A 13,832-nucleotide genomic window follows, 5' to 3' on the forward strand; every position below is an offset into this window, starting at 1 on the left:
TGAAAAATGCTCACATACCTACATCCCTGATTTCACTTTCATGAAACAGCTTCATTTGAATCACTTTCCTTATAGCTAAATTAGACCCCAAATCTATATAATTTTGCCCAATTTTCCTTTCTTTATTCAGTGGTCACTTAAATTGATCCATCGAGCACTAGCATAGCCACTAACGCTAATCTTTCTATCTTATACAACAAAAAATGTAAATGTTGAATGACGAGTGGCACTTATTGTCCTCCACAACCAATAGCTTTTGTCACAATAATATTGTATAACAACCTCAAAATCTCCATGGGCTACAACAACAAATATTTATTTTCTCTGTTATGGCTCTGCCGGTTGGGTGGGGTTCAGCTGATCTCAGATGGTATCTGTTGACTTGGTCCCAGGCTCAAGTCCAGGTTTGGGTCTGCAACATGGGGTCGCCCGTGGACCCTATATGTGGGACCCGCATCTGCTCGTCTCATATGATTGCAGAAATGCAGGAGGACAGCTGGGCTTTATGGGCAGAGTTCGCCCCTCACTGCTTCTTGGTTGTTAATATCCCATTGGCCAAAGCAAGTCACAGGGCCAAGCCCGAGATCAAAGCGTGGGAACTACAGTCCGCCCAGCACAAGGCAAGGGCCAGGGTGTGGGAGTATAATTCCTCATCGTGGAGAGAAGCAGTGCTGGTTGACTGATTGAATGTTCCCTTTTGCATTTACTGATACCTTGTCATAGATGCATCAAAACAGTTTATGATCACTTTCAGCAGCTCCCACCTCAAGGGAAACAAACACTCAGACATGAAGTTCATGATTTGTATGTTATTTCACCTGAGGCATTTCTTAGTAAGAAATCACAGAAGGTTTAAAATAAAAACCCTCAATTCCTTTTGCAGGGATTTTTGGCCTATTCTTCATTTAAGGGCAAATGCAGAGAGATGCAGGGACTAGACTTGGGCCTTTCCTGTGGTGTTTTCTCATCAGGCCACACACTGGCCGCTGTCTCTGTCCTCCCACAAGGACAGGCTATGCTCGCATATTTGTGTTTGAGACCCAGCGTGAGAACGTATGGAAAGATTCGCCTGAAGTGTAGTGTTCGTCCCCAAGACTTTCAGAAAGAATCCGTTCCAGGGCGGCCTCTGATAAAGTCCCTGAACCCAATCGCTGCCTAAGAAACACTATTTGGACAGGTGACTCATAAAATTAGTATATCACCTAGACTAGGCCTTATCTTTACTGCCATCAAGTAGAAATTACTCTTAAACAGACCTAATATACATTTTTTAAAATCACCTTATTTTGTTCTCACTTGATTTGTGTCTTATTGAGTCTGTGTTTCATTGTTGTTGTTTAGGTCCAAAGGGATTTCCAGGTCCTTGGGGTGCTCCTGGGCTGAGAGGTTTGGATGGGCAAAAAGGTCAGCCCGGCAAACCAGGAACATCAAAAATACCTGGTCCACCTGGTAAGGAAAGGGCTTTTCATTGAGAAAGTCACATATTCTAAAACTGGGTGCTCTTAGCCAGGAAATGGCCCGAGATCCCCAGATGGTGGGGAAAAGGGTTTTGTTGATACATTAAACTCTTAGCTGTGTTATGATAATTTTGTGTTCTCAGGGCCTCTTTCACCTGAAGCATGAGCTATAGGCCATTATTGGTCTATTACGCTCAGTCCAGACAAGCTATTTGTCAGAGAATGCAAGCAATTAGGGAGACATCACCGGTGTTTAGGAAACACAAAATTACATTTTGTTTCCCTGCAAAAAGGTGGCAAAAACAGCAATACGTGTTACATACCTTTGTATTTTTAAAAAATGTGTTTTTTCCCAAGGTAGTAGCCTTATAGTTGCATAGGCTCTATATTTCTACGTTTAATGATTGAAACAATTTTTGTTCCATAGGTGTTCGTGGTGCCACGGGAGATCCAGGTTTGGAAGGGGACAAGGGCTCCTCTCCGGCTGGGCCCCCAGGCCTTCCTGGTTTACCTGGACTGGATGGTCAGAAAGGAATCCCTGGAGACCCTGCTTATGGCCACCCAGGACCCCCAGGAAAGAGAGGTCCTACGGGAATGCCAGGGTTGAAAGGACTCAGGGGCGACCCAGGATATCCTGGGCCTGCAGGTATGAGGTTTGCGCTGTCCCTGCGTCTACCAAGCCAGCTCAGCTCTGGAACAGGTCATTGAAGAGCATTTACACTATCTTGACTTAGAAATCTAGAACATAAAAATGTCCCCCAAGCATCTTCCCTCCTATGTGGGCACCCCGATTACATTTCAGAAAACCTGTGTTACCGTTGCATTTTATTGGTTGTTTTCAAATGCAGAGCAGCTCACTGTGGCTCAGGCGAATCAATTTGATTCAGCAGCTACTGGGCGTCGGTCTGCCTGCTTCGGACTTGGGACAGTGTGTTAGTGTCAAGGAGCAAGGACTATGTAACCTGCCCACTGCCATTGCCAGGGTGAAGGACAGGACAGACCAGACCAGGAGGAGCAGCTCGGAGGGGCGGAGCAATGCAGGCTGGAGTTCAGGGAGCGCACCCTGGGAGAGCTGGGTGCCCGCTGAGCCCTGGCAGATGAGCTGCATGATTTGGACAGGTGGCAGGGTGACAGGGCTTCCACTCCAACAGGGGCAGCAGGCAGGGCAGCAGGGGAGAAACTCAGGATGGGAAGGTGGCCGCGGCAGAGGTTCACACCCTTTTCTGAAATCTCTTAAGGATTCTTCAGGATCCCCGGCAGAGGTTTTCAGATTTAAGTGAATTTAAAAGCAATCCTGGGTTGGAGGTGGGATGAGGTCATTAGAATCATCTTCTGGGATCCAGTTTCAGGAATTCTGTTTCATTCCATCAGAATTGCGCGAGGCCCAACAGTCCAGTATAAACTGTAGCCCTTAGAGTGTTAGTGGCCAAGAGTGGACCGCAGACCAGACTTAAAGAAACACTGCTCTGGCTCTTTTCTAACAGCGGACGGGCCAGCGTTTATTAGGTGCCCATGACAGCACAAGCATGTGAGCAGGTGGGAGGGCAGGGGAGTTGGCCCCGTTCTCTGTCTTCAGGGAGCTTACCTGGTGGTTTAAGTTAAACTATTCATATACAGAACCCCAAAAGATTGGAAAGTCACAGCACATTATGTGAGTCAATGAAAATAATCTTGGTCTGATAATCTTACTATCGGACTTGTGAAAATGTGTCTCAGGGCAGCATTTGACAGAAGATGAAGGTTAGGAAAACACGCTTTTATGGTTGACCCTTGAACAATGCTGGGGTTAGAGGCACCGAACCCCAACTCCACACTTGCGCAGTCAAAAATCCACAAGTAACCTTGGACTCTCCTAAGTTTAACTACTGCTAACCTACTCTTGACCATAAGCCTTACTGATGACATAAACAGTTAATTAACACATATATTGTATGTTGTATGTATTATATACTGTATTGTTACAATTAAAGTAAGCTGGCAAAAAGAAAATTCTATTAACAAAATCATAAGCAAGAGAAAATACATTTACAGTGTTTATTGAAAAAAAAAATCTGCATATAAGTTGACCTGTATGGTTCAAACCTGAGCTGTTCAGAGGTCAACTGTAGCATTATTCATAATAAAGAGAGTTAAGTTACATACACACCCAAGTATACACTCAAAAAAAGAAATACTATTCAGCTATTAGCATTAGCAATTAAAATTATATTTGTAAAGACTGCAACAAAATGGAAAACATTTGCAGATTAATATGCAATGGGAAATAATCTAACAATTGAACGTGCACTTGATTACTACTCTAAAAATGTATACATAGGAACCAAAAATATAAAGAAAATATGGAAAAGTAAAATAGATTTTTTTTTTTTTGGTTGGGACAGGGAATTATAGGGAGGTATTTTTCTTTCTGAAGATGATGACACCACCTTTCCGATAAATAGAAATGCAAATTAATACAGCACAAATTGGGTTTGTGAGTGTTGTGGAGATTTGGTGTGAAAGCCGCTGCAATGTTAGAGGTTAATTAAAATCAGGAAGAACCTCATGGTTTTTCAATTTGCATAAGCAGCTCCTTTGCTCTCTGTGGCACCTTATCCAGTAACTCTGTTAGTACTGTCTCGTTTCCTCATTCAGAGACTTAACTCTTGAGAGCCCTGAGCCCGGATGAAAATGTTGACTTCCCATATTGATAAGCCTGCCCTCTGTGGCAGGCTACCTATGTCATTGGGTTCCATGAGTGTCACAGAAGAATCGTATCATTTCAGGGCCAGCTGGCATGCCCGGAATCCCTGGTCTCAAAGGTCCTAAAGGCAGAGAGGGAAGTGCTGGGTTTCCAGGTATCCCAGGTCTACCTGGCCATTCCTGTGAAAGAGGCGCTCCGGGAACACCAGGGCCACCGGGACTCCCCGGGGCTCCAGGCAGCCCAGGTAAGTGTCAGCAGGTGGCGAGGACTGTGAAGGGTCTGGGGCCTTACCTGACTTACACAGGAAGAGGCTCGCCTGTTGCCCTTTCACGGATGCTGGAAGAAGCAAGATTGCAGGATCAGAGAAAAACTTCATTATTTGCCACACAGAAGGCAGCATGAGCTTCTTGTTGGCTTGTGTCATTTCCCCACGCCACCCAAGTCTCTTGGGGGTGATATAAAGAGCAAGATAGGGGCCACACACACAGCTGGTTACAGTACCTGGGAGAAACCCCGTGCATGGGGAACCACTGGTTTGCGGTAGCCTGGAAGACAACCTGCTTCCTGTACCGGGGACGGTGCTCTATCACCTGTCAAGGTTGCTCACTGCAAACATGACCTTGAGAAATAATAGCCCAAGTAAAGAGCAGTCAGGACCTTGTATCCTTGGCAAACCCATCAAGATGTGTAGGAAGTCAAAGAGACCCGTGAAAGAGGGTTTCTCAGCACAGGCCTCTAGGGGGCTATTTCCAATATGGTCTTCATCTCGCCATTCAGGTTGCCACCGGTGACGTAAGTCCTTGCTTTGATCCAAATGGAGGAATATGCCCTATCATAGGGTCAACACAAGCTTGGGACAAAACCTGTCACTGTCACTTTATTTCTAGCACCAATAATATTAGATGATGTTCCTCTGATTTCTACAATTCTCTCATCACAGTTAACATTCTGACCAAAACTCACTTGACCATTGCGTCCGGAAGGCCCTGGAACGTCTTCTTTAGTTTCCATACTCACCTCTCCACCCCACCAAGAGTAAATATAAGTAACATTTTAGTTTTTACCCCTATCCATTTCCCATGAAAAAACTCTTTATAATATTCATGCATCTTTATTGGGAAGTATTTATTCAAGTAAAAATGTTTGAAAATATTTCTGCCCTTCATTTTATAGCAGCCAGAAAAAGTATCTTTGTAGAATGACGGAGAGCTCCTAGTCTTGTTGTAGCTGATAAATATCGTTTCATTTTGTTTCATTGGCCCCAGATGCATAAGTTAAGCTACCATGACTATTTTTTACCTGCTTATGTGTGAAGCCACTTTTCAGTCTCCCCACATTGTTGTCACTGTGCTTTGTCCCAGGCGACCCAGGCTGGAAAGGACAGCGAGGGGATGTGGGGCCTCCTGGACCAGCTGGGATGAAGGGCCTCCCAGGAGCCCCAGGAAAGCCAGGGGCAGATGGACCCCCAGGCCCCCCGGGAATCCCAGGCCCCTCTGGGGATGATGGACTACCTGGTCTCCCAGGCCCCAAAGGTAGGTAGTACTTTTTAATTATCTTCCTCATTTTATAAACTCAAAATCCACTGCCAAGTGGAGCCTGTTCGGTATGACCACACTGTAGAATGTTCTGTTCAATGAGCCTGACTTTGTCCTTCCCTTAGTGACATCTCTCCTCTTCTTGTCCTCTGTATTGATATTTTAAGCTGCAGAATGTTTTGGTTGGTGGGGTGTTGGGGCCGCAGAACCCACAAGCCCTTCTGCACAATGAACTGGGTAAAACCAGTAAATTGTAGAGTCAGGGCTAATGCGCTTCTATTTTGGGAGCCTCCCGCCCCGCCCCCCCCCCCCCCCCCGGGCTTTCTCCAGCTTCCTCCCTCACACCCAGTTCTCTGAAACCATTCTGGGATCAGGACTCAGAAACATAAGGGCCTGCACTCGAGATCTGTGGGGAGGGAGAGCCCAGCTATTCCACGGCACGAGACTGATCGTGGCTGCCCGCCCTCAATGCGCGCTCAGAGGCAGCGGGGAGTGCGAGCTCAGGGGGACAGCAGGAACACCGATCTCGGGACAGTGCTAGCCTTTAAAATGTTTCCCTAAAAATTCATGCCTTCTTTTCTCCAGGACCCCAGGGGCTGCCTGGCTTGCCAGGTTTTCCTGGAGAGAGAGGAGAGCCTGGCCTGGAGGGACACCGTGGCAAAAAGGGGGACTCCGGAGAGAAGGGTTGGCCCGGCTTTGGGGGGGACCAGGGAGAGAGAGGTGCTAAAGGTACGTGCAGTAAACGGCATAGGGATGCGGCCTAGGTTTGCTCTCAGTGTTTGATCAGAACCCATAAATATCATCTCTGAAAAATGAAATGGGACTGTCCTGGAGCTTGGGTTCCTCCTCTGCCTTTTGGTTCTGTGGTGTTGATTTTAGAATTTTAAACAAAATTCATTTTCCTTACCTCTGAGTCTTATTATGTAAAACTTTGGTAAATGAATTGCTCTCTTCATAGAAGAAAATTAACCAATGCTTTGATTTATAGCTATTGGGTTTCAGAGAACCTTCTCACCTTTTAGGAAAAGGGTGCAGGCAGGGATCTTGGCTCCCAAATTCCGTTTCAGTCCTTCTATGGGAACAAAAACAACAACAAACCTTTTTTTTTTTTTATTTAAAGAGCCAGATATAACTATTTCAGGCCCTGCCGGAAATATGGTCTTTGTTGCAACTATTCAACTTGGCTCTTGTGGCATGAAAGCAGCCGGTGACAACATGTACAATATTTTATTTATGGAGACGGAAATTTGAACTTCACCTAATTTTCACATGTCATAAAATACTAGTCTTGTTTTGAGTTTTTCTCCCAACGATTTAACAGTGTAAAAACCAATCACAGCTCATGAATTGTACAGAAACTGACAGCAGGCAGGGTTTGGCCCTCGGGCTGTGGTTTGCCAACCGTGGAGACAGAACGAGTTCGCTTTCATCTGGGCTCCGAGCTGAGTCTCCCCTTGGCTTCATTTAAAGTAAGAGTTTTCAATTAAAAAGAAATGGAATGTCAACTATAATTGAAAAATAAAAAATCAAGTTTTTATTAGTATAAAACATAAGTTTTGAGATCGCTTATTTAAACATTCTCATCTATGTTAAATATCAACTTTTACCTCTTAATCATGAGTCTGCAGTGAGTGAAGATAACATTCCACTTCTAGTGTTGAGAATGAATAGTTGTCAATTTTAGAAACATGGTAAAAACCTTAAAAACCTTAAAACCCTTTGGGCAAATAGCCTTATAGTCAATTCAAATTACTCTTACTTCTCAGGTGATTGATTCTGCTATTAGTTTGTTTTACTAATACTATACATTATTTCTGTAGAATCAAGGAATCAAAGAATCACTCTTTGCTAACTGAGATACGTGATGTTTGCTGGGCTAGCAATATTATGCTACTAAACAATTATCCCCTAAAAAAGTAAAAAATTAGGTGAATGTCAGTGATGTGTTAATAAACTGGTTCTTGAAACTAAAATTTAGAATAAATGCCCTGATCGTGATTGCTGATAGCCATGGCATGAATACTTCCCCTGTGGCACGAATACTCTCACCGTGGCATAAATACTTTCACCACAGTGTAAATAAACCCGGAATGGCTGATTTAAAACTTCCAAAATTCTGGAATGGTTAATAATTGGCTCTCACCAAGCGGGTAGGAGCCCACCCCACATACTCTACAACTGGACAGTGTTTACAAAAATCAGGCAGTATATCATTTACTCTTCCTACTTTTGGGAGTTCTCTGTGTGGAGAGCCACGTTGAGGTAAGTGTCCCTTTCATGGAAGGAAAATAATAGAGGGCGGCTAGGAAGGGGAAGATAGGGAACGGGAAAATATGAGATAGGTGATTCAAATTTTACAGGACGAAGAGACATGTTCTAGACCTGGAACTTTTCAAGCCTGTCTTTTTTTTCACTTAAGACTGAGACCAGCTTTGCTGAATTTAGCAGATGTTCACTGAGCATTCACTATGCACCAGACCCTGTTAGTGGACAGGGTGGGAGATAGAGGTAAAAGGCGTGGCCCTTCCTTTAGGACATCCACCAAAAAAGTTGCTACTATGCAACCCACCCATTTAAACATAAATGCAGTTTAGTAGATTACATGGGGGTTTGCAAACCGGGCATGAAGTGATAACAGAAGGCTCACATGTGTGTTGCTTGTTTGTTTTGCTCTTGAATAATTACTATCTAAAGGAGAGACAGGACCCCCAGGAGATGAAGGAGAAATGGCTATAATTTCCAAAAAGGGGAAAACCGGGGAAACTGGACCTCCTGGAGATGATGGACCCCCAGGAGTAGAAGGTAAACACTTTCTTCTCAAATACGTATCAAATCTCAAATAACCATATCAAATACATTAACTTCCTTACAGGTCATTCAAACAAGCATGTGGATTAGGCGACCTTTCCAGAAACACTGAGACTAGGACAGGTCCTTTTATAGATATAAATCAATACCAATAAATTTATGGTAGTTTTTGTTGTTGTTGGGTTGTCTTTTTTTTTTTTTAATATGCTAGAACTCAGCTGAAGTTCATGTGTATTTATAGATTTGGATATTCCAAAGTAAGATCAGTCCCGAGATATATACAAAATACTACTGTAGGTGTACGGTACCCCGTTTTTGGTGGCTGGTATTAAAATGAATAGCACAAAGATTTTCCAAGTCATTTCACTTGGCTCATTCTGAATCCACAGGGCTGGGCTGCACCTGCCTCTCTAACAAGCTCTCCCTGGCCTGTGCTGCTGCCTCAGAAACAGCATGCAGCAAGGATTTGGCCTTCCCTCTGGTGTCTTCTTTCCCAAGTTCAGACTTATTCTCATGAGACCCGAGTTCTTGTCTTGGCTCTGTCCTTAGCTAATGGTTAGTGGTCAGACACTTTAACTTCCCTGGATAAGTTCTTCATCTGTAAAATGGGTATGTTGACATAAATGACACTGTGAGAGCTCCTTCCCAGGACACCCCTGAGGCTGCCCATGGGTGGCTTCTTTCACAGTCAGGTCACTGGAACCTCAAACCATTGCCATGTGGTTTAGAGCAGGAATTAGTATTCCCAGTCCCTTTGGCTTCATCTTCTAAAAGTCAGACCAAGACCCTCAGCCTAGTCCAAGAATTTCTCCAGTCGGTTTGTAACACTCTCCACCCCACCAGGTGATAAAGGCGACCCTGGGTTCCTGGGGAGAAGAGGAGAGCCGGGAAGACAGGGACCACCTGGATTTCACAGAGGGGAGCCAGGTGAAAACGGGCAGCCTGGCCTTCCTGGACCCCCGGGCCCTCCAGGCTTCCCCGGGCCTAGAGGGATCATTGGTTTTCCAGGATTTCCAGGTGACCAGGTAAGTGGCTGCTATTGTGGGAGAGAAGAAAGAATAAAACCTGTACTCTCAGGATGCTGAGAAGGAATCCTAATTTGCCAGTGGACATCATTGTCCTTTCCCTGGCTTTTAGAATTAAGGGGTTGGCTGAGGGAAGGATAGAGATTTCCAGAAGACCATGATGTAACTGTCATTCCTGACCAGTGCCTGGTTCCTGTGACATAGATGACCATGTTGCTTACTCATGTACCAGCCCGAGCCTAGTTAAAACAGCTCCATGAGACTTGCCTCATGATTGCGGGTGGGCTAGAATAAAGAGTCACCTGAAAGATGACCCAAATTCTGGTTTCTAAGCCTTCATATCCAATTACAGTTATCATAGATTTTGCTGTAAACACATTGACTTGGTCCTTACAGTTATGAGTAAATAGCCCCTGAGAAGATAGGAGGTACAGTAAGTGTAGATGCCTACATCGCAACTTCTAGAAAATGTATAATATAATTTGCTACTCATCTCTTGGAATAAAATAAGCTTTTAAAGTTATTGGCATGAAATGATTTCTAATAATATTTTATTGAGTATCAACTTGTGTATTTAAAACTTAAAATTCATGTTATGTGATGCGGTTACTATTTTGCTATCAAGTATAGAGACTTGGATGTGACCTCTTGGTAAGGATGCCCCCAGTTCTGAAATTTCACCCACTTTTAAAAACTAGACACATGTAGGAGCGTGCTTGCAATGCATTTCCACATTTTTTTTACTACTGCAAGTTATAAACACTAAGTGGGTTATGGAAAACTATCTCTGGATCATGTCACACCTGCGTCATTGAAACCCAGTTAAGGTTCTCCTTCTGTTTCATTAAACTCTCAGGGTGAGCCGGGTTCTCCGGGGCGCCCTGGACCTTCCGGAGTTGATGGAATGAGAGGACCTAAAGGTATGGTTTGGAAACACAGCAGCCAGCCATCAGTCTCATAGTCTGGGTGTTTGTAACATTGTGAGCAAGCACTTTTTGCATGCAAAGCAAAGCATAATCTAACAAACCGCAACAGCCAGGGGTTCTTTTTACACTCTCTTCGAGAGTCAAACACTCAAACTCAAGTCATCCGCAACTGTCATTCAGGTCCAAGAGTACCAGACAGACAGCAGCAAGCCTGTAGGGCCCCTCAGGTTGTCCCCCTCACAGGGAGACCTTGCTTCTGTCCTTGGAGTGACGGCAGCTTCTTAAGTGACAGCTTAGGGCCAAAGAGATCGGACCCACATGAGTGCGCCCTGTCCACCTTGGCTGAGAAGCCCCATGTCCCACAGAGGCCAGAATCTCTTCTAAGGACTCCGCAGGTATGGTTTTAAGGGTCTGAGGTACAAAAGTCACAGCCCACGAAGGCCAAAGCCAGGACTTCCCACCAGGTGTTAATACTTCACTTAAGACTTCCTGGGCCACAGGTAATGTACAATTGGATTACTTTTTACTGTAAGCAAAGGGTCAGCGAATGTTTTTTTCAAAGGACCAAATTATAAATATTTTTAGTTTGTGGTCTCTGTCACAACTGCTCAGTTGTGCAAGAATGCAGCCATAGACAATAAAGGAGTATGGCTAAGCGCCAATAAAACTTTATTTAAAACAGGCTGCCGGCCTTAATTTACCTTGTGCCTTGTAACAGCCTACATTCTATTTTTATCATGTTTCTGGGAAACAGAAATAGAAAGTTGGCCCAATGTCAAAAATGTCCTTAGAGATTTCATTAACCCTTTACTGACATAAACAAGCAAATAAACAGAAATCAGGCTATCTTAAATTGCAATGTTTACATAAAACCTTTAATACATTTACTGTTGTTCTATACCATGGGTTGATATTATTTCTGTACCATTAGTTTAATATATTTTTTAAAGATTTTATTTATTTATTTTTAGAGAGAGGGGAAGGGAGAGAGAAAGAGAGGGAGAGAAACATCTATGAGCGGTTGCATCTCACACGCCCCCAACTGGGGACCTGGCCTGCAACCAGACATGTGCCCTGGCTGGGAATGGAACTGACAACCTTTAGGTTGGCAGGCTGGCACTCAGTCCACTGCACCACACCAACAAGGGCTAGTTTAATATTTTTAAATCTACTTTAAAATGATTCACATTTTTAACCCTACTCTCTATGAATTCACAGGTTTGATATGCAGTTATATTCTATTTTAATATGGTAAAAAAAAACATTTAAAATGTAAAATACTAATTAATGAACCACCTAGAAATCCTCTCCTTTATTACCAATGATACATACTTTACTCTTCAACAGAAATTACATCAATAACATGTTAATTGTAAGAAAATATGTAAGAGAAAATAAACTGTGCACACATTTATTCAGAAAGAATAATACAGATCTCCTTTTTGGAAACGGTTACAAAGAAGCACATTTTCATATTTGACTTTTGACCTTTTATAGCTTCAAGATTCAGAACTCGCTCCTCTTCTACTTCCCTATAAGTTTACTCTAGTCCCTTTGGCTCTCTCAAAGTACAAACCTACTTATTTCCTTCGGACTTGTGTTAGGCAACATTTTCAAGGAACCGAAAGGCACTCAGGGTACTTAGAGTGAAAGATCTCCTAGGGGATGCACAGAGAGGAGACACAGTGCTGCGGGCCATAAGGCTGATGGAGCTGACCCTGAAGCTACCCATAGTTCTCTCCTGAGACTCTTCTGCCACTCTCCACAGCCTGTTTTGCACTTATCTGCCAACTGGTTTCATCACTCTCTATTTAGTATCCTTTCTGGATCTTCTGGTGACGTTTGGATTGCATTCCAACGTGCTCTACATCAGGGCACATATGATACTCTACATATTTTTGCTTTCTCCTTCAATAGCCAATGACTTTAAATTCTCACCTTTTATTGCAACTTCTCAAGGGAAGATTGGCTGACTGGGGGCTGGCAGAGTTCTATCCCTCAAGTGATTAGCCATGATTACGAGTAGGGTCCGATGGAAGAGAGCCAATTACAAGGTGTGGGTGGGACCCTTTAGAGAGCAGCGTTGGTGGGCGGGGTTTATAAACATTCCTGATTAGGTCTCTTTGTCTCTTGCGAGCTTTCCCCACCACCCTGTTTTGAGTCCTCCATTTATAGCGGGCTCCCACTATGACGTAAGTCCTTGTGTCCGGGAGCTTTTTGGTGGCAGTGTGGAACTGCTCTGCGGGACTGTAGGGGTCATTGCCTACAATGGCCTTTGAATGTGCCACCTCTTGTGAAGTCGTCAATAAAGTGTGACTTTGTGATTTTATTTTTACAAGAACACTAAGTAGAGCTTCCTTGCAGAGAGCTTGACGTGTGACTGTAGCAGCTGAAACAGTGACAACTTGTTTTTGTTTCAAAAACACAATATAAGGATAGAGTCACTCCATGCCAGGGAACTTCTTAAATAGATGCCTCAATTTGAAACTATTTTAGGGAGTTAAGAAATTTAAACTTGTTAAGATTTATAGTTTCCTATGATTGTTATTGTAAAATCGCGTGTATTTACATACATCTTGCATCTATGTTTCCATTTGTTCTTATGTAGGAAAAGAAAGCATTTTTAAAAAATGCTCTCCTGGAATATTTAATGATAAAGACAAATTATAAAGATAAATTTATGAAAATTATTGTCACTTGTATGAGATAAAATTAAATTCGCTTAAATAATGTTATGTGCGTTATATCCCTTACAGGAAACAAAGGTGATCCTGCAAGTCAGCTCGGGCCACCCGGTCCAAAGGGTGAGCCAGGCAGCCCTGGGTGTCCAGGTATAGCTACATATTTTTCTTATTAAAACCAAAAAAAGTTTGGTTTGAAAAAAAGAACAATTACTTTGTCCCCTGAGCCTGCCATGTTATGTTAGTATTCCACCCCCGTCCCTCCCTGCCTTTGCCATTAAGATACACATCGGAAGGATTGCATAGAAATGCAGCAGGGCACTCCTGGCTGGGACGGACACCAGGGCTACACGCGGCGAATTCACAGCCTTTTTTTCCATCGTGGCTCCCCGGACCGATGATGTTGACATGACAGTGTATCCCCGGGCATGCCCGGATTTTGACACAGTAGAAAATATTATTGAAAACATTTAAAACTTGGACTACTTTGCAGTCTCTATAATTAAAAATGATACATTAGCCATAATCACTCCCACCGAGTATAGCTGCAGGTTTTCATTCCAGCCCTTTCTTTCCTGCTTAGAAAAGCACATGTGAATGCCAAGGAGACATGCCGTTGTTGATACCACTGAATATCGCACTTACTAAATAGCTAGCTCACTAAAAACCAAACCAAACACATGTAAAACCTCATCCCCAATAACCAATCGAAGTTCT

The 13,832-nt window shown here is 43.5% G+C and overlaps 1 protein-coding gene across 1 annotated transcript in view; it reads left to right on the top strand.

Annotated features, from left to right (window-relative positions):
* COL4A4 (collagen type IV alpha 4 chain) overlaps window positions 1–13,832 on the top strand; it is a 100,708-nt gene that overhangs the window by 54,473 nt on the left and 32,403 nt on the right. Inside the window, exons 26-34 of the mRNA XM_054585604.1 lie at window positions 1,342–1,449; window positions 1,885–2,103; window positions 4,223–4,384; window positions 5,502–5,672; window positions 6,261–6,404; window positions 8,370–8,477; window positions 9,327–9,508; window positions 10,365–10,428; window positions 13,191–13,265. Of these exons, the coding sequence (XP_054441579.1) occupies window positions 1,342–1,449; window positions 1,885–2,103; window positions 4,223–4,384; window positions 5,502–5,672; window positions 6,261–6,404; window positions 8,370–8,477; window positions 9,327–9,508; window positions 10,365–10,428; window positions 13,191–13,265 (1,233 nt within the window). The remainder of the gene's footprint in view (window positions 1–1,341; window positions 1,450–1,884; window positions 2,104–4,222; window positions 4,385–5,501; window positions 5,673–6,260; window positions 6,405–8,369; window positions 8,478–9,326; window positions 9,509–10,364; window positions 10,429–13,190; window positions 13,266–13,832) is intronic.

This window comes from Pteronotus mesoamericanus, unplaced genomic scaffold (assembly GCF_021234165.1).
Source record: "Pteronotus mesoamericanus isolate MK-2021 breed Mesoamerican mustached bat unplaced genomic scaffold, CSHL_Meso_final contig_90, whole genome shotgun sequence".
Taxonomy (NCBI): domain Eukaryota; kingdom Metazoa; phylum Chordata; class Mammalia; order Chiroptera; family Mormoopidae; genus Pteronotus; species Pteronotus mesoamericanus.